This window comes from Sorex araneus, chromosome 3 (assembly GCF_027595985.1).
Source record: "Sorex araneus isolate mSorAra2 chromosome 3, mSorAra2.pri, whole genome shotgun sequence".
In the NCBI taxonomy this organism is placed as follows: domain Eukaryota; kingdom Metazoa; phylum Chordata; class Mammalia; order Eulipotyphla; family Soricidae; genus Sorex; species Sorex araneus.
Window position 1 is genome coordinate 184,135,694 of NC_073304.1, and position 19,683 is coordinate 184,155,376.

A 19,683-nucleotide genomic window follows, 5' to 3' on the forward strand; every position below is an offset into this window, starting at 1 on the left:
AATGTCTCCATTCATCCTAGCTCTGAGATAGCAGCCTCTCTTTACTCGTCCTCCCCCACGGTGCAGCATTAGAGGCTCTTTCAGGGTCAGGAGAATGAGACCCATCATTGTTATCGTACTATATTTGGCATATGGATATGCTACCCCCAAATTACCCTGAATTAACCCTAGTTTTTTTGTCTGAAGAAACCCTGGTTCCCCATCCTAGTAAAATCATCAGGGACCATGGCATCAGTTTGAGCTATAGGGATCAGAGTCTGAGTAAGGTTATGGGAGAGCATTGTTGAAGAGGCCCTGATTATAGGTGAAGGAAGGAGAGGGAACAAGGTTGAGATCATCTGCATTCCTGGAGGGATACGGGCAATTAGGGGCAGGGTATGATTGCTAGGAAGGCAGAGGAGCAGATGGTAAAAGAGAGAAGTTGGAAGTTGTGTTGAGGGGATGAATCTTCAGCTCAGGGTCTTTGCACCCCTCCTAGGGTTTGTGAATGAGCCAGGATTCTACCATCCCTTGTGTGGCAAGAAGGAGGGAGAACCTAGGATGGAGTAGGGTAGGACAGCCTTTGGGAGTTTATGCGTTGCCTGCTCTGAGCTAACTCTTTCCAGTCTTTCAGGAATCTGGCCTCACTGTGCCTTCCCTGAACCCTCATACTCAACTGCCTAGAAATTATTAGGATATTCAGAGACAGAAATAAGTATGGCTAGTCATCACCTAAATCCTCAAAGCACTGAAGGATCTCTCTGCTTTCCTTTTGCTTTTCAAAAGACACATAAGGTGTATGACTATGGAAGGAGGCTCTCTGAAGAGCTTCTTCACCGCAGACATTTGGGCAGATCTGCCACATCCTGTACCCGGGCACAGGTTGCTGCATTCTTGAAGCAAAGGCCAGATGTGCAAATTCTGCGGCTGTGCCCAGGTCTAGTGCAGTACAGCATGCTTTTCTTGGAAGTCATTGGTGATTTGTTAGAAAAACAGGAAACATTGGGGCTGCTGGTGTACACTTTGACATTTTTGTTTTTGAACTCCTTTCATCTATCTCAGTCTCAAGATGTTTTAAGGATATTTCTGTTCAGCCCTGCCCTTCAAGTCTCTTCATTATTCCCCCCCCCCCCGTTCCCTGGCATCCTCTCTTTTCATGTTCCCTCTTGCTTTCTGTAGCCTTCTTCATCCACCCCCAATCACTGCTGCAGAAGTGGGCAAGAGTAGGCAACCGTGGTAACAGGTGTGGTGTCTTGGTGATGTAAGTAACTATGAGTCAGGCTTCTCCACACCTGTCCACCCTTCCTTACCCAGTGTCCCCCACCCAACCCCGCCTCTTTCTTTGTGGTTTGACCGGAAGCTGAGTGGTCTCTATGTACTGGAACCTGCTGCAGGTGGGACAGCTGGCTAGTTGCTGTCAATCAAAGCTTATGTGGCCAGAAAGGGAAATACTTTATCCCTGCTGGGTTAATCTGGAGACCGAGGAACCATCAGATGTCATTTTATCCTGGAGACACTAAATTCAATAGAGGAGAGAGCTCTCCAAGTGTCCCGGAGTCTATGTCCTGATTAAAGGAGAAGGAATGGAAGGGGATGAGTTTGTCCCTGCTACAACCCAGCTGCAGTCACAGTCATTCTGTGCATTAGGGTCCATAGTAAAGTGCTCTTAAGTACTGTCAAATAAGTGCTCCTTAGAAAGATTATCCTGGATATCTTTTTGGCAAGAGCCATGAAATATCTGATAGATGACTGAGGAGGGGATATGTATTCAATCCATCTTGCATTCTACATCCAATAATATGCCACTCATCCTATAATATGTCACTTATGGAGAGGGCAAGTTCTCATTTTATGGAAGAAGAAACTGAAGTCCAGAGAGATCAAGGGATTAGATTATTGTCTTTTATTCTTTAATTAAGATTCCTGGAGGGAGGTCTCAGGTAAGGGATCTGCTTTGTCCTGGTGGTCCTTTTAATGAACTATGCTCTGATTTTTTTCTAATGCCTCTGCACCACATCCTCAGCTGGGGCCCTCCCCTTTCCCTGGGGAACCAGGTTCAGGGGCTGTCCTTCTGAAGTCATATAAGAAGTTTGTTATTAGAGATTAGAAACTCCCAAACCTCTGGGAAGTATTGTTTTTAAAAAATCCAGAGAGAGAGATGGAGAGAGAGAGAGAAAGAGAGAGAGAGAGAAAACTTGAAAGACCAAGATAGAGTTGCCAGCTTGAAAAATTAAAGCACCATATTTAGGGAGGTCTCTAGAGAAAAAAATGTATTTAAGAAATTCTGGATTAGGGAAGCAGAGTGGGCAAGAAAGTGACCTGTTCTCACACCAGGACTTGATGGTGAAGTTCAAGAGGCATCAAGAGAGAGAGGGGAAGGACTGCCTTCTCTCCCATTCCTTATGTCTATTTTTTGTGTCATGCAGTTTCTAGAAGCAGAAACTCTAACCTAGGGTCCTATGAACTTTATTGGGATCATTTTAATGTGCCTGTAATTAAAGTTTTGTATTTCATTCATTCCATTAAGAACTTAGATGCAAACTACATACTTATATGTAACAAAAAGTCTGAAAGTCAACATTGTGTATATGCCAATGATGTAATGTTCTGGGAAAGACATAGTTATAGAGATAGTAAAAGATTAGTGATTATTAGACATTGGTGAGAGGAAAAAACATAGATTAAGAGATTTTTTAGGACAGTGAAACTATTCTAAATGATATTGTACCTTGTGACACAAAGAGTGAACCCTAGTGAAAACTACACTTATCAAACTATACTTTAGTTGTGTCAACATTGGTCCATCAGTTATATCAAATGTACCACACTAATGGAAGATATTAATAACAGGGGAAACTTTGGGTGAGAGAAAGGTGGGAATGTAGAGAGGGTATATGAGAATTTTTATTCAATTTTTCTGTAAACCTAAAAGTTATTTAGAATTAAATTCTAGATAGGGGGAAAAGTAGAACATTTTCTTCTCACATCTACTGAAATCCAATTATGAGTCCCACCCCATCCTGCCAAGAGCTGTCTGATAGATAACTCAGTTTTCATTTTTCTGCCACACCTTTCCCTTAAGTCTCTGCTGATTTATTGGCATGAGAACTGACCAAAGAGAGGGGAAATTTTAAATAAAGAAAGAAATGACTAGCCTCATGAATTGTCCTCTGTTTTTGCTCTGTGGCCATAGAAATCACTCCTAGGAAGCATGGGTTCTGACCTGAATCTCTTCCTTTGGCCTTTGGACAAAGGAAATACAGGCAGAATCAGGGCTCCAAGCAATCTGCCCACACGTGGATGGCAACGGACTCTTTCAACACCCTAGTAAGAACTGACTTACTGAGAAGTTACAATAGACATGATTTTCCTTTGAGGCTTAAGGAATATCCCCTATTGCTTTTTTGATCATGGCATCATATTTGGGTTTTTGATTAGCATATTTCCATATTCATAGAGAAATGAATATAGAGAGAATCCTGATTTCTGAACTAGGTATGAGGATTAGAAACCTTGAAATGGTAGGCATGTCACTATTGTCAAAAATTAAAGTCCAGGGGCTGGAGCGATAGCACAGCAGGTAGGGCGATTGCCTTGCACGTGACCTACCCGGGTTCAATTCCCAGCATCCCATATGATCCCCTGAGCACCGCCAGGAGTAATTCCTCAGTGCAGAGTCAGGAGTAACCCTTGTGCATCGCCAGGTGTGACCCAAAAAAGAAAAAAAAATTAAAGTCCAATAGAGGAAGTCCAGTGCATTTTAGAGTCATTTTTCTCATTTTTAATTAATTTTTTATTTTAATGAATCATCGTGAGACACAGTTACAGACTTACAATTTTTTAAAATTTTATTTGATTTTCTTTTTGGGTCACACCCAGCGATGCTCAGGGGTTACTCCTGGATTTGCACTCAGGAATTACTCCTGGCGGTGCTTGAGGGACCATATGGGATGCTGGGAATTGAACCTGAGTTGGCCGCGTGCAAGGCAAACACCCTACGAGCTGTGCTATCGCTCCAGCCCCAAGACTTACAAATTTTCGTGATTATGTATCAGTCATACAATGTTCAGGTGCCCATCCCTCCACCAGTGCCCATTCTTCACCACCAATGTTCCCAGTATCCCTCCCACCCCCTGAGATACTGATGAGGACTGTATTGAATTGTAGACTATTTTTAGCAAGATGATTGGCATAATACCAATATTGTGTCTGTGGGTTGTATATAACTCTCTATTTATTCTTGGATCTGGAGGCTTTACAAAGTTTTGTTAAATTTATCCCTCGGAGCTTTAATGTTATTTTGAAGGGTATATTTACAAATCTTATTTTCTAGCTTGTAATGACTTCAATGTAGAAATAGAATATAGTTCTTATATTGGCATGGTAGTGTATAATTTTGAGAAATTCACTTGTGGTGTTTTAGAGTCCTTAGAAATTTCCCATGTACACATCTAGTTTTTATGGGACTTTTTCTTGTCTTATGACAATGATTATGACTGCCAGTGTGATGTTCAGTAAAGGCTGTGAGAAGGGCCATGGAGATAGCTCAAAGGGTTGGAAAACATGTTTTGCATAACAGATGCCCAAGTTCAGTCTCTAGCGTTATTTAGTTCCTCAGGCTAAACTAAAAGGATGAAGTATAGTTTTTTTTCAGAAAGAAAAAAAAGATGTTGAGAACAATATCTTTGCTTTTCTTAATAAAAAAGTAAAAAACTTGAGATTCACTTTATAGACTTTTTCATAGTTGTTCTTTATCAGTTTATTTTTCTCTCTCTTTTTCTCTTCTCTCTCTTTTTCTCTTTATCAGTTTAATAGAGTTCCCTTCTGTTTGTAATTTACTGAGAAATTTTATAAGTTAGTATTGAAATTATTGTTTTGTTTGTTTTTGGACCACACCTGGCTGTGCTAGGGCTTACTCCTAATTCTGGGCTCAAGAGTCACACCTGGCAGTGTTTGGGTGACCAGATGTGAGGCAGCATCAAACCCAGATTGGCCATGTGCAAGGCAAGCACTATACTAAATCTCTAGTCCTGGTGTTGAATTTCAAAAATGTTATTATTTATTAAATGTAGTGATTGTGAGATTTTTCTTGAATTTTCTATTTTCTTTAATTGATTTTTTATTAAGAAACCGTGATTTAAAACTGTATCCCGCCTGCATGGCAGAGCCTGGAAGCTACCCATGGCGTATTTGATATGCCAAAAACAGTAACAACAAGTCTCACAATGGAGACGTTACTGGTGCCCACTCAAGCAAATCGATGAACAATGGGACGACAGTGCTATAGTGCTACAGTAGTCTCATTTGTTTATTTTGTTTCTGATTGCCTTTGTCAATGGAATTATATCATTGAAAACACCTTTATGGTTCAAATATAGGCATCCTACCTGACTCACTTAGAATTGACTTTTGTATAAGGGTGAAATATGGATCCAGTTTCATTTTGTCATGTGGTTATACAGTTTTTCTAACACTGTTTGTTTAAAGATCTATCTTTACTCCATTTCATGGAGTAAAGATAGATCTTTACCCAACAACTTTGTACAAAATTTGTTGATCATAGATCTGGGAATTTGTCTTTGTGTGCTTGATTCTAACTCACTAGTCAGAGTGTCTGTTCTTAGTACCATGCTGTTTAGATCACTATGGTTTTGTAGTATAGTTTCCAGTTGTATAATTAGCTATGTCCCATTTTTTTATATCTCAATATGAATTGACTATTTGGGGTGTTTTATGATTCCATAAAATTTTCGTATTGACTGTTCTAAGTCCTTGAAGCATGTCATTGGTGGGGATTGTATTGATCTGTATAATAATTTTGGTAGGATGGTAATTTTGACAATAGTTCTTTTTCTAATCATAAACATGGAATAGTTTTTATTTTCTAAGACCTTTCTTCTAGCCCTTTCTTAAGTGAATTATAAGTTCACTTAACTAAATTATAGTTTTTGTAGTATAGGTCTTTCCCATCTTATGTTGATCCTCAGGTGATTAGTGTTTTGGAACACCGTTTTGAATGGCGTGGGATTCTGAAAGGAGTGGGATTTTTGATCTCTTCCTTTTCTAGTTTATTATTTCACGGTATCACTGTCATCCCATTGATCATCGATTTACTGGAGCAGGCACCAGTAATATCTCCATTCGTCTTAGCCCGGAGATTTTGGCAGCCTCTCTTTACTTGTTCTTCCCAGCAGTGCCCCATTGGAGGCTCTTTCAGGGTAAGGGGAATGAGACCCATCATTGTTACTCTATTTGGCATATCGAATATGCCACAGAGAACTTGCCAGGCTCTGCAGTGCAGGCAGGACGCTCTCAGTACCTTGCCGAGAGGGAGAACTAGGCTTTAACTAGGTATTCGCAGCTGCGTGCTTACTGGAGCATTGTTTTATAGTCTCTGGATTTTTTTTTAATTTTATTGAATCACTGTGAGATAGTTACAAGCTTTCATGTTTGGTAGCTGTTAGGAGAGATGTATGGATCTTGGCTGTTGATAGGATTACATGGCGCTAGGGGCAGTTTGTGGGTGTGGCTGCCAAGCTACTGGAAAATAGGGGGTCTGGGTGGAGAGGACCCAGTCCTGATCCGATCAGGTTTGGAGATCTCAGCCCTGGGTCTCGCACACCTGGGTTCCTCTGCTGGTTCCTTCATGCGTGAGGCTCTTGTGAATGTGTGGAAAGGGGCCTTGAGCATGGCTGTGGCAGAGTTCCGGAGGTCTTCAGCTACCGGCGCTCTGCTCGGGGAAGGGAGGGAAATTTACTAAAGACTCAATTCAATATTTGTATATAAACATTCAGTTCATTATTTATATATAGAATATTCATAAGATTTTTGTTTGTTGACTTTATGACCGGCTACCTTGCTGTATTGATTTATTTTTTCTAAAAAACATAAAGAGCTTTTTAGTGAACTCTTTATATATATTATGTCATATACAAATTGTGATAATTCTTTTCCAAGATTTGGATTTCTTGGATTTCTCCTGTATTTTATTCATTTGATTAGTTACTTTGATTTTGAAAGTTAAAACTTTTTGAATTCCTAGGTAAATACATTTGGCCTCTAAATGTATTTATTTTAAAACATTCATATTTACATGTTGCTGTATTTAATTTGCAAATAATTTGTTAACGGGTTTTGCATCTGAGGGCCAGGGAAATAGTTCAAAGGGATGGAGAGCATGTTTTGTATGCAGGAGGCCTGGATTCCATCTCTACAACCACTGGTCCTCCTGAGCACTTCTGGGGGTGGCTCCCAAATGTAAAATATTGAGGCAGTTTAAGCATCTTGAGATTAAAAACTGCAAAATATTGATCAGTAGAATTTTGGGTGCATACAGTAATATTTTTGGGACTTTATTATTTGTTATTTTGGTTTCATAAGTGAGTTGGGAAATTTTTCCTTCTTCTCTTTGAGTAAGAGTAGTGTTATTTCTTTCTTAAATGTTTGGTAGAATTTTCTAGTGAAGCATTGTGGTCTGAAGTGTTCTTTGTGGGAAATATTGTTTTCTCATTAATTATCATGAACCATTTCTTTGAATTTAAAAAAATATTATAAGGAAATTTTACTTTAATAAAAATGCTTAAAATGTAGATTTCATTTATAAGCAACAAGTGCTTATCTTAAGGTGTGTAAATGAGGACAAAATATTGAAAATATTTGCAATACTTAAGAGCTATTCAAGTCTTACAACCACTAAAAAACGTTTCAAAGAAATTCAGATCTGGTTTTGAGTATGTGCCCGCAATGGCAGAGAATATATCTTGCATATGTGTGGCCCTGGATTAAAAACTAACACAATATATCTCTCTCCCCAAGCATTTCAGAGAGTGGCCCTCATATACCCCAGCACTGCCTGGCCTGACCCTTCACAACTATCATGCTACTTTGAGACACTCTCACTTATTTGGGGACTATAATAGCAATGACTAGATTTTTTTTGTTGTTTATTTATTGTTGGGTCACATCCATCGATGCTCCAGTGTTACTCCTGATTCTGCACTAGGGGAGCTATATGGTATGCCAGGGATCAGACTCTAGATGTCTGTGTGCAAGGCACCTTACCCACCCTGCTGTACTCTCTCCAGCCCCACAATGACTACAATTTTTTAGTTTAAGCTAACAAAAAGGGTCCTTACCAGCTATTACAGGACTAATTCCACCAATACTACTGTGATGAATGTTTCATTAGCCCATTTTTGCAAGTGAACAAAAGAGCAGGAATAAAGGGCTTGGTCTTGGTGACAGAGCTAGGAAGTAACTAAGTGACCAAGCCTGTCTGATTTTAAAGCTCTTGAAGTCTTTCCTAGATTCCAAAGTACCTTGAAATGGAACTTTATTCCCACCCTGTCCTTTCTCTCTTCCTTCTTCTTTGCCTAACTAGAGAACTAGACATCAGCTTGCATTCCTCTCCTTAAATTGGGTTAGAAGCTGGTCCACAAGAGCTGGAGAGATAGTCCTGTAGTTAGGGTACTAGTTTTGCACACGGCCAAACCAGGATGAACAATTTCTTTGGTTAACAAAGACTTACACTTACAATCTTTTCCTTATTCCACATTAAAGCTAAAATATTTTAACGAAAATATTCTCACTTGCCAGAATCTGCCCCTGAATAATATTTCTCCCACTCAATTAATCTTTTCCTCATGGTTTTTAATCCATATAATAAAGCTACCACTTTTAACTTCCTCCTCCTTCTTCTCTTCCTCCTCTCCTCCCCTGGCAGCTATAACTCTTAGAACTCTGGCACAAAGGTCTAACTGAAACAATTCCTGTCCTCAGAGGTGGGCCCCAGCCACAGTTGGGGGAGACAGAAGAAGCCCTACTTGATACACCTGTCTTGTGTGTTTCATCAGGACTCAACTTTCCCTTCTGTGAAATGATGAAGAACTTACCTCTGCGCTGCTCCAAGAACTTGGGTTGAAAGGGGAGAAACCATTTTATGGAGCAGAGTCTGTTGATGACATTTGGGCCAGTAATTCAAGCCCTAAACATCAGTTTTGAAGGTGTTCCATCTCCCAACTTCTCCAGCAGGTGCTGCTGTCTCTGCGCCTGAATAAGACTAAGATAAAGAGGATCTTGTATTTGGGCTGCCACTAAAAGCAGAGGGTGAGGCCTCATCAAGTATTCATGCCCAGGAACAGACTCCCATACCAAGTACTGGAAACAAGTCAGGTAAGAGAGGAACTCAGTAGCCTAAAATCTGCCCACCTGGCTCAAGATTAGTGAACTCACTATCTGGGTTGCCTGTGGAGGAGTCAGCAGACAAAAGCAACTTTGAAAATTACCGTGAAGGTCAAAGTATATCTTTGCATCCAGGTGCCATGAATGGAAACACTGTAGGTTCTGAACTCAGTCTTTCATCTCCACAGCCCAAAAGTAGAGAATCTGGAAAGCTGATCTAAGTCCTGAGCAAGTCTCTGCCCCAGGCTTTGAGCTTTAGGGTCTTGATCCTTGGCAGATGTAGTCTTGCACCCAGATCTTGGCACATGCCATCTCTTACTGGAACATTCTCCTTACTTCTATCTGCCTTTCTATTACATCTTTTAAAATTTTTAATTTTATATAGGCACCATTCACGGCTTATAATACTGCTAATGGTAGGGGTTTTCCTGTTACATCTTAAACGTTCCTTCTGAGGGCTCCATGACCTCCCAACAAACTCAAAGAGATTTCCCCATTCAACTCTTTCCAGCAGTATCACTTCTTCGTTTCATGAGACCTCGTCTTTCTTTGATGAATTGTTTAATATTTGAGACTTCTAGAATGGAACATGTCTGCTTCGGTCACTGCTATGTCCCTAGTGCCTGGCACATTGTATGTGGTCATAAAATACATTATATTTTATTTTATTAAATACATACTTCCTCTAAGCTCATCCTGCTCTCAAAGGCCTTCTGTTTCACTTGGAGTGGGGTTTCTCTGAGGCTAGGAAGGTTTTGGGATTTGCCTATGTGGTATTTCCTAGTCACCACTGTTCCATTCCATTACTAGGTGCAGTTATAATTCCATAGTTCTTTGCATGTTATTTGCATGGATGCACCCTGATTCCATTATTTCCTTGTGGTTTCCTGATCTGTCCTCGGTTCCACAGAACTGGAGCACTATTTACTCAATTTCCCTCTATGACTTGATCTGACTGTCCAACCCAGCATGTACCAGGAAGGGATGAAAACAGTATGATTTCTCAGAGAAAAGCAGCTGTAGCAACTGCTGCAGCGTAATAACTTTTGTGTTTTGAAAGCTGACGCAGCATGGCTGTCTTGTAGAGAGTAGATTATTGTCATCTCTGTTTTATAGATAAGTAAGCTGAAGTTTGGAAAAAGTAAAGAACTTTTCTAGCAAATACCAAAGTGAAGATCTGAGTCTAAGTCTGTTGATGCTCAGGGTCTAGTTTAATCACTGTGCTCAGCTGTCCTCCTATTATGCTTGCCCCTTCATCTGTGGTTCTTGAGGGAACCTGGGTCCTGTCACAAAACAAAGAAGCTGGGCTGGCTGAGGACTCTCAGGATTTGACACTTCACGCAGTTCCTCACCTGGTGCTATAAGCTGTCTTTAATGCCCTTCTCAGTGTCTTTTCAGTCTGATCTACACACCCTTCAACCTTCCTTGTAAGACATGGAGGGGCAAAGTGAGGTCTTTGGATGATCGCATAATGACAAGTCTTAGAGAAAGAACAGGAAAATGGCCACAGAGAAAGGGAAAGCTAAAAGTAACCTGGGGACCCAGGAAGGGTTGTCAGGGTAGGAATGTGGCACTGGGTTGTTTTTTTTTTAATTAATTATTTTTATTTTAATGAATCACCATGAGATACAGTTATAGGCTTACAAACCTTCATGATTACGTTTCAATCAAACAATGTTCTAGTACCCATCCCTCCACCAGTGCCCATTTTCTGCCACCAATGTTCCCAGTATCCCTCCCGCCACCCCCACCCCCTGCCTCTGTGGCAGATACATTCCCTCTTACTCTCTTGCTCCTTTTGGCTGTTATGATTTGCAATATAGGTAGTAAGTGGTCATCATGTTTGGTCCATAGTCTTTTTTTCAGAACATATCTCCCATCCTGAGCGATCCCTCCAACCATCATTCACTTAGTGATCTCTTCGCCATCCCACCTGTCTTTTCCCCCAGAACATGAGATTAATTTCCAAGCCATGGAGTGATCCCCCTGGCCCCTATATCTATTATCCTTAGGTGTTGGCACTGGGTCTTAGAGTTGGAGCACCCGCACATTGTGTGATGCCTTCTGCAACATTCTCATCAGAAATAAGCTTCCAACCTTCCCTAAGCTTCCAATTCCTACCTATTCGTGATAGGCAAGGGATGCAGGTCTTAAAATTCAGGGGAAAGAATAGAAATTCTATTAATTCTATTAAGAATTGCTACTCTTAACCACAACCCCACCTTCTCCTTCCCAATCCACCATCTTCTGGACACTCCCAGGACACTCCGTGGGCTCTTGAAAACACTTGGCACAGACCCTTTTCTGCTTTTCTGCTCCTATCCTTGACACTTCACTTTCTGTAGCCTTGTGACCTACTAGATCAAGTGCTCCTTGAGTCTGGATTTATCAGGCTGACCTCTGTTTTACCCATGCAGGCAATGACTCAGGATGCAGACAGGGGCCACAACTTGCACAGAAGACCGCATCCTACATGCCCTGGAACGCTGCTTGCATGGACTCAGTCTCAACCGCCATTCCACCTCTTGGTCAGGTAGGTCTTAGAGTATGAGGGTGGCATCTAGGACCTAAGGAAGCCTCAGGAGCCATGATGCCCATGGAAACCTGACAGAGTAGGCCTTCAGGAAATGGGAATTTTGACCTTTTCATAGTTTCTTCCTCATACCCATCAGGGCTGTATCTTGACTCTTTAGCTTGCACTAGGATCAGAGATATTTGTTGAAATCAATTAAAAATGACACAATTTATTATGGTAGAACAGCTGGTAATTTATAGCAATTCTGTTTATTGGTTTTTAATTGTAAAACATAGGGTCTTACAGCAGAACTTCAGAAAGCAAGCAGTTTTCAGGTTTCTCAGGACTGAGAAAGAGGGGTACCTGCAGGCTGGAGTAGTTGTGTTTGAAGAGTAGTGCCTAGTTGTACTTCATTATGCTCATAAAGATTTATGAGTTATAATCCATTATGCTCATAAAGGTATTTCATATCCTATATCTCACTTATTTCATGTCTCTGACTGCCTCATGAGGTAAAAGCCCAATACTTTCTGAACATATCCCCTTTCTTTTAACCTCAGGACCTTTGCACCTGCTTCATAGAACTCTTCCTCAGAGAAACACGTAACTGAATTCTTCTCCTTTGAAGTTCAAATATCACCTCCTCTGAGAGACTTTCCATAATTTTTGAAATTAAACATAATAGAGATAGAAAGTTTATTTTTCCTTTTTGGGCTACACCAAGCAATGCACAGGGATTACTCCTGGCTTTGCTCTCAGAAATTACTCCTGGCAGTGCTCCAGGAAACATATGGGATACTGGAGATCGAACCTGGGTCTGCCGCATGCTAGGCAAATGCCCTACCTGCTGTACTATCGCTCCAGCTCAAGATTAAAAGTTTTTCACTGACTGTATAACCTTATTCTCCAAGGACCCCACTGATCTGTATAATGAAATTAATAACAATAAGGACTGCCTATCTAAAGGGAGGATGGGGCTCAGCAAGAATATTTAGTGGAGATAATGTAAATAATTTGTTTTGTAACGGCATAAAATCTTATTGTCATGGAGTAGACAGTAAATGGAAATTTTCTACCTTTTTTCCTCCTCCCCAGATTTTGTTTGAATTTATCTTATAAACTGGAGGGGGCTATCATTATGTGATATAATGCAAAAACATCTGACTCTTATAAAGTTTACAAAGACCAATGATCACATGAACACTCTGTTCGAACCATTATGACTTTGGAAGGAGTCCAGGCACGTTAAACTCCATGAAAACTCATGATTGGGCTGGAGTGGATAGGGCGTTTGTCTTGCACATGGCTGACCCAAGTTCGATCCCCGGCATCCCAAATGGTCCCCTGAGCACCGCCAGGAATAATTCCTGAGTGCAGAGCCAGGAGTAACCCCTGTGCATCGCCAAGTGTGACCCAAAAAGAAAAAAAAAAGAGAAACTCATGATCAATCTGGTTTTGTCCATGATGTGTTTCTCCTCCCCCAAACCCACACATGACTCACCCTTTAATTTGTAGGGGTTTACCCATGCTGACTTCAGGGAAAGAGAGATTAACAAAATACAAAAGTGTAGGGAAGTTACAAAGTGTTCATTGTAACTTTCAAAATCTAAAGGAAAGTAGCTTCCTCTTCCCAGGCTCTCATTTTGAAGCAGTCCTGGACAGTCTGTGGCTGCTGGCTATTATTGACTTGTCCCCTATGTCATGGAATGAGGTTTGAGTGGCTCCTTTCTAATTTTTGAGCAACCCCCCTACCCACCCCCATGCCCTATTTCCTGCATCTTTGAGATTTGAGTACTCACTGTAGGAAACCAGGTAGGGAATTTGGGAGAAAAGTCAGAGAAGCAGAACTATAACCAGGTCACTGACCTCTATAGAGAATCCCAGCCTATCTATGAGTCTCTTGAGGCTCCTATATATACATACATACATATATATGCATATATATGTATGTATATATATACATACACATATGTAGAACTAAGGAATTTGTTGGCATATCTTGAAGACAGAGCAGAGATTCTTCAGAGATTCTTTTTTTAAATTTTTATTAGTGAATCACTATGGAGTACAGTTACAAACTTATGAACTTTCATGTTTTTATTTAGTTTACATCCCTTTACCAGTGCCCATTCTCCTCCACCAATGATCCCAGTATCTCTCCCACCACCCCATCCCAACCCCCACCACCCATCCTGCCTCTGCGGCAGGGCATTCCCTTTTGTTCTCTCTCCTGTTGGATGTTGTAGTTTTCAGTAGAGGTATTGAGTGGCCATTATGTTTGGTCTATAGTCTACTTTTGGTACGCAACTTTCGACCTGAGTGGGCCTCCCAACATTCTCTACTTGTGTTCCCTTCTCTATCTCTGCTGCGTTTTCCCCCAGCAGGTGAGGCCAGTTTCCAAGCTGTGGGGCAGACCTCCTGGTTCTTATCTCTACTACTCTTGAGTGTTAGTGTTCGATTCTGCTACTTTATAATCCACATATAAGTGCAATCTTTCTATGTCTGTCTCTTTCTGACTCATTTCACTCAACATGATATTTTCCATGTTGATCCACTTATAGGCAAATTTCATGACTTCGTCTTTTCTAACAGCTGCATAGTATTCCACTGTGTAGATGTATCAAAGTTTCTTTAACCAGTCATCTGGTTTTGGGCACTCCAGTTTTTTCCAGATTTTGGCTATTGTAAACAGTGCTGCAATGAACATACAAATGCATATGTCATTTCTACTATACCTTTTTGCCTCTCTGGGATATATTCCCATGAGTGATATTGCTGGGTCAAATGGGAGCTCAACTTCTAATTTTTTGAGAATTGTCCACATTGTCTTCCAAAAGGGCTGAACCAGTCGGCATTCCCACCAGCAGTGAAGGAGAGTCCCTTTCTCCCCACAACCACACCAACACCGGTTGCTTTTATTTTTTTGGATGTGGGCCAGTCTCTATGGTGTGAGGTGATATCTCATCATCTCCCTGATGATCAGTGATGTAGAGCATTTTCTCATGTGCCTCTCAGCCATTTGGATTTCTTCTTTGGGAAAGTTTCTGTTCATTTCATCACCCCATATTTTGATCGGGTTGACAGTTTTCTTCTTGTGGAGTTCAACCAGTGCCTTCTATACCCTTGATATAAACCCTTATCGGATGGGTATTGGGTAAATATCCTTTCCCATTCTCTTCAGAGATTCTTATGCTTTATAAAAAATGTACCAGAAAGAGTTGAATAAACAAGGTCATGAACAAGATGCTAATGGCCCTGGTTCCCTATGAGTAGCCAACCTACTTTGACTGAGAAAATGGGCTTTGTCATGGGTTGTGGCATGGGCATGGCAGCAGTCCTTTTCCTAAGGATTTGAATACAGGGTTGGGAACCTATGGGTGGCATTAGGAAAACCAAGTGCAGAGTGGTGGCACCTTTGGTACGTTCATGGCCTTTGAAGTGGACATCAATACTAGTCAAGGTAATAGTTGTCTGTTACATCTCACTCCTTCCTTCAGTCCAAGCTATCAACTACAGTAAAAAGTCTTTGAATAGCAAGAGGGAGGAGGAGGAGGAGAAAAAGAGGAAGAGGAAGGAAGGAAGGAAGGAAGAAGAAGAAGAAAAAGAAGAAGAAGATAAGAAGAAGATAAAGTAGAAAAAAGTGATGATGATGATGATAATGATGATGAAGGTGGTGAAGAAGAATGCAACAGAGCTGCCCCAGAAGGGTTCTACTCCCTAACCTCAAAGTGAATGCTCACCTTTCTCTTTATTTGCAGCTGGGCTGTGTCTGAACTGTTGGAGCCTACAGGAACTTGTCAGCAGGGATCCAGGCCACTTCCTTGTCCTCCTGGAATTGATCTTACAGAAAACTGGAGAGGTGGGAGCCAAACAGGAACTAAAGGGATTCAAGAAATAGGCACCTACAGAATGTCAGTTCTGAGGTACTTGGTCTACTATAGGACTCAGTCAAAACTGAGTGGTCGTTTGTGTGTTTGGGTTGAGAGTTTCTAGAAAGAAATCTGAGCTTCTTGAGAAACTGACACTAAGAATAAATTGTACTAACTAAAAATAAGAGAGAAAGCAATAGCAAATTCACCTACCTTTCTTCCTCAAATCTTTAAGAAACAAACACTTGAGTGCCAGTGAGATAATACCCAAAATAAAGCACTTACCTTGCATGCAGCCGATTGGACTTAATCCCTAGCACTGAATATAATCCCCCAAGCACCACTAGAAATAAACCCTGAGCTGAGTCATAATCTAAAAGTCCAAACAAAAAGATAAATAAAAAGACATGCGGGGCTGGAGAGATAGCACAGCGGGTAGGGCGTTTGCCTTGCAGGCGGCCGACCCGGGTTCAAATCCCAGCATCCCATATGGTCCCCTGAGCACAGCCAGGGGTAATTCCTGAGTGCAGAGCCAGGAGTAACCCCTGTGCATCGCCAGGTGTGACCCAAAAAGCCAAAAAAAAAAAAAAGACATGAAAGGGAAAACTGATTAGAAGGTAAACAGAGAACTTCCACAGCAGATCAACCCATAGACATTTGGTACTAAAGGAAGTATTTCGGATACTGAGCTGGACTGGGGTTCAGAATAGCTGTGACTCCCCAGGGTAAATTCTGGTTTTTATAAAGAATTACCATTCAAGGTCTGTTTAAATACATAACTGAGTAGGGAAATATGTACCATTCTCTAAGTTAGGAGTTCCTATTAAGAAAAAAGTCTTGGTTTATCAAGACTAACCCTTGTTCAACTTCTGATGCTAATCTTTATCTACTCCTTTTATACTGTGATCTCAAGTGGACCATATCAGAAAAGCTAAACCACTTCTGGGGTGATTAACACATAAATCCCAATATAACAACTCTTTGGCAATAGGGGGAGGGGTTTTGTTTGTTTTTGATCACATCGGAGGTGTGCAGGAGCTATACCTGGCTCATTGTCAGAGTGGGGGCAGGAGGATGTGGAGGATATCCAATGAAGTACCAGGGATTCGACCTGGATCTGTGCTCCCACTAGGTCTCTAGTATCTCCCTGGGTCCCATGGGAAAGCTTTTTAAGAGAGACTGACCAATAGGTCTGTCAGACACTTTATTCAGGATAAGGAGAGAGGGAGAATTCAAAATTTGAGACTGCTATGGTCAGGAGACATAGTAGAAATGAAGGGGCTTTCTCTGTATCTTCAATGCCCATGACTTCTAGAGTAAACCAAAAAGTCTTTAGCATTTTGACCAAAGAATTCTAAATAATGTACATATGGGCATAGGTGGCACTAAGGGATAATCCACAAAAGAATAAATAGAACTCACAAGCAAATATGGAAAAATTGTTGCCTCAGGTTATAATAAAATAAATGTAAATTAAACCATAATGACCCAACCTTTGTTTAGCAAATTAGAAGAAAAATTATTATAGCTCATAGACAGAAGGGCATAATGATACAAGTACTTTGATAAATAAAAGGTATTATAAATGGCAAAATTATTTTTAAAAGCAAGTTAACAATAAGTGTCAAAGATAGTAATATTGATAAGGTGATCCTATTTCTTGAAGTCGATCTTAGATAGGATATAATCAAAATTATAGAAAAGGGGATATGCTCAAGATTTTTCATTGCAGAGGGATTTAAATAGCAAGAAAGTAATCTCAAATGTCTAAACTTAAGCTAATGTCTTATGAAGATCTATCAGAAGAAATATTACACATGTAATAAAATTATGAATATTATCTAAGGATATAAATGACTTTTAACGTACAATCAAATGGCATTAGTAAGATTTATTAACGGTCTAGGAGGAATTGACTAAACATCTTTGAAAATACAGAATAAGATTACAAATTCACACCATATGAAAATGGAATTCTAAACGCACTAATGAGTTTAATTTAAGGAAATAAATCTTTAAAGAAAAGGAAATGTATGTATATGATCCTTTCAAAGCTCCAGAAGGAGAAAATTAATACCTATCATTTATGTACATCAAAATATTCATAAAATTAAAAGACAGAAAACTGGAGAAAAATTTGCAACACAAATGACAGGGTCAATATATAACTAAAGAGGGAAAAAAGAGGTAGTCTTAGAGACCATGTAGCAAAACAGAACTTTATTTCTATGTAGATCTCAACCATAATATATTTAAATGTTAGATATAAGAGACATTGAGAAAAAATACATAAACCATAATTATAGTTCTGCAAAAGAAACTGCAGAGAGGGGCTGGAGCGATAGCATAGCGGGTAGGGCGTTTGCCTTGCACGCGGCCAACCCGGGTTCGAATCCCAGCATCCCATATGGTCCCCTGAGCACCGCCAGGAGTAATTCCTGAGTGCAAAGCCAGGAGTAACCCCTGTGCATCGCCGGGTGTGACCCAAAAAGCAAAAAAAAAAAAAAAAAAAAAAACTGCAGAGAGAAAAATGGTGTAAGGAGAAATCATTGAAATACTATTTGTGGTTGGTCTTGGAAGGAGATATTGTTTTTGTTTGTTTTTCACTTCTGTTTTTAGAATTGTTGCTTTGTGATTACATCATCTTTTACTTGAACAGAGAAAATTAAAATGGCAACAAGAAACCACTGTGCTGCAGTACTGCAGGGTGCCCTCCACCCTGTACATGAGCCTTATCCCTTCACTCCTACCCTCTCCACAGGTTCAAGAAAAGGGAATATACGACCTCCTGACCCCACTGGCCCTGCTCTTCTATTCCACCGTCCTTGGTGTAAGTTCCAGGTTGTATCCAGCCAGGGGAGGTTGGGAAGGAGAGCATAGTCTTCACACCTTTGGAGACAGAGGTGGTATTCAACCTTCTGACAGCTTTAGGACAGTCATCTTGAAGGCCTCCAAGTGAATACAGGTAGTTTGAGTGATTCACTTTAAGAATAAATAAACACTTGCCTCTACTTGAGAGAATTTCCGTAAAAGTGTTTTAGGGATTGAAGACCATTCTCTGAAATGAATAGTACTAATGGTACCATATAGGATGACCTTCAAGGTAAGAGCTTTTTAAAGAAGGACTCTCATTTGTTGGGTGAACTGTGGTTTGTTTGTTTTATTTTGTGAAAACTAGGCCTTTACTATAGACACTACCCTAAGCCCCATCTTGTTCTTGTATAACCTACTTCCTCTGGATAATTTCTGATTCTTCCTAGACAAATTTCTATCCGTGGCTGGGAGAAATTGCTGCCAGGAAATGCACAGGTCTGAGATAGATATTAGTGAGCTTTTCCTCATCCAGACTCAACTGTTTGCATTCCTTCTCCATCCCAGACACCACACTTTCCACCAGATTCAGATATTCTTCTGAAAGCATCCAGAACCTACCACCAATTCCTGACCTGGCCTGTTCCTTACTGTAGCATCTGCCAGGAACTGCTCACCTTCATTGATGCTGAACTCAAGGCCCCAGGTAAGTGTTGAAACAGCCAACACGTAAGATAGAAGTCATACAATCAGAAGGTTTCCACCTCTTCTAGAACTGTTCTTTGGTGATGAAGCTCCTTATACCACATCCCTTAGCCCACATTTCTTGCTTTTTAACTTTGAAGTTTCTTCATGGCACATACAGCACTGCATAGCTGAAAGTATGCAAAAAGAGACAACTTGAGGAGGAATTCTAGGGGGAAGTCATAGCAGAGGTTCTGGGAAGGAGACTCTGCATAAGTCCTGGACCTGCTCTGGACCTGCTCTGGATAGCCAAGGGGTCTCTAAGGATGCTCCTCCAGTACTGAAATTTGTTCTTTTTACTGTAGCACTGTAGCACTGTCATCCCGTTGTTCATGGATTTGCTCGAGCAGGCACCAGTAACATCTCCATTGTGAAACTTGTTACTGTTTTTGGCATATCGAATACACCACGGGTAGCTTGCCAGGCTCTGCTGTGCGGCAGAAAAATGTATGCACACAGCTAAATTCAGTTCTGAAAAGTAACTGATGTTGGAATGGACAGGTTGCAAGTGTGGGCATGACCTGGTACTGGCAAAGTTTTCATTATGAGGCCTAATAAGCTGGGGCTTTTTTGGTTTTTTTTTTT

The 19,683-nt window shown here is 40.6% G+C and overlaps 1 protein-coding gene across 1 annotated transcript in view; it reads left to right on the forward strand.

Moving 5' to 3' along the window:
- The window catches only part of PIK3R5 (phosphoinositide-3-kinase regulatory subunit 5), a 58,091-nt gene that overhangs the window by 22,484 nt on the left and 15,924 nt on the right, over positions 1-19,683 (forward strand). Inside the window, exons 2-6 of the mRNA XM_004604832.2 lie at positions 9,007-9,150; positions 11,577-11,692; positions 15,433-15,533; positions 18,305-18,373; positions 18,922-19,060. Of these exons, the coding sequence (XP_004604889.2) occupies positions 11,590-11,692; positions 15,433-15,533; positions 18,305-18,373; positions 18,922-19,060 (412 nt within the window). The 5' untranslated portion in view covers positions 9,007-9,150; positions 11,577-11,589. The remainder of the gene's footprint in view (positions 1-9,006; positions 9,151-11,576; positions 11,693-15,432; positions 15,534-18,304; positions 18,374-18,921; positions 19,061-19,683) is intronic.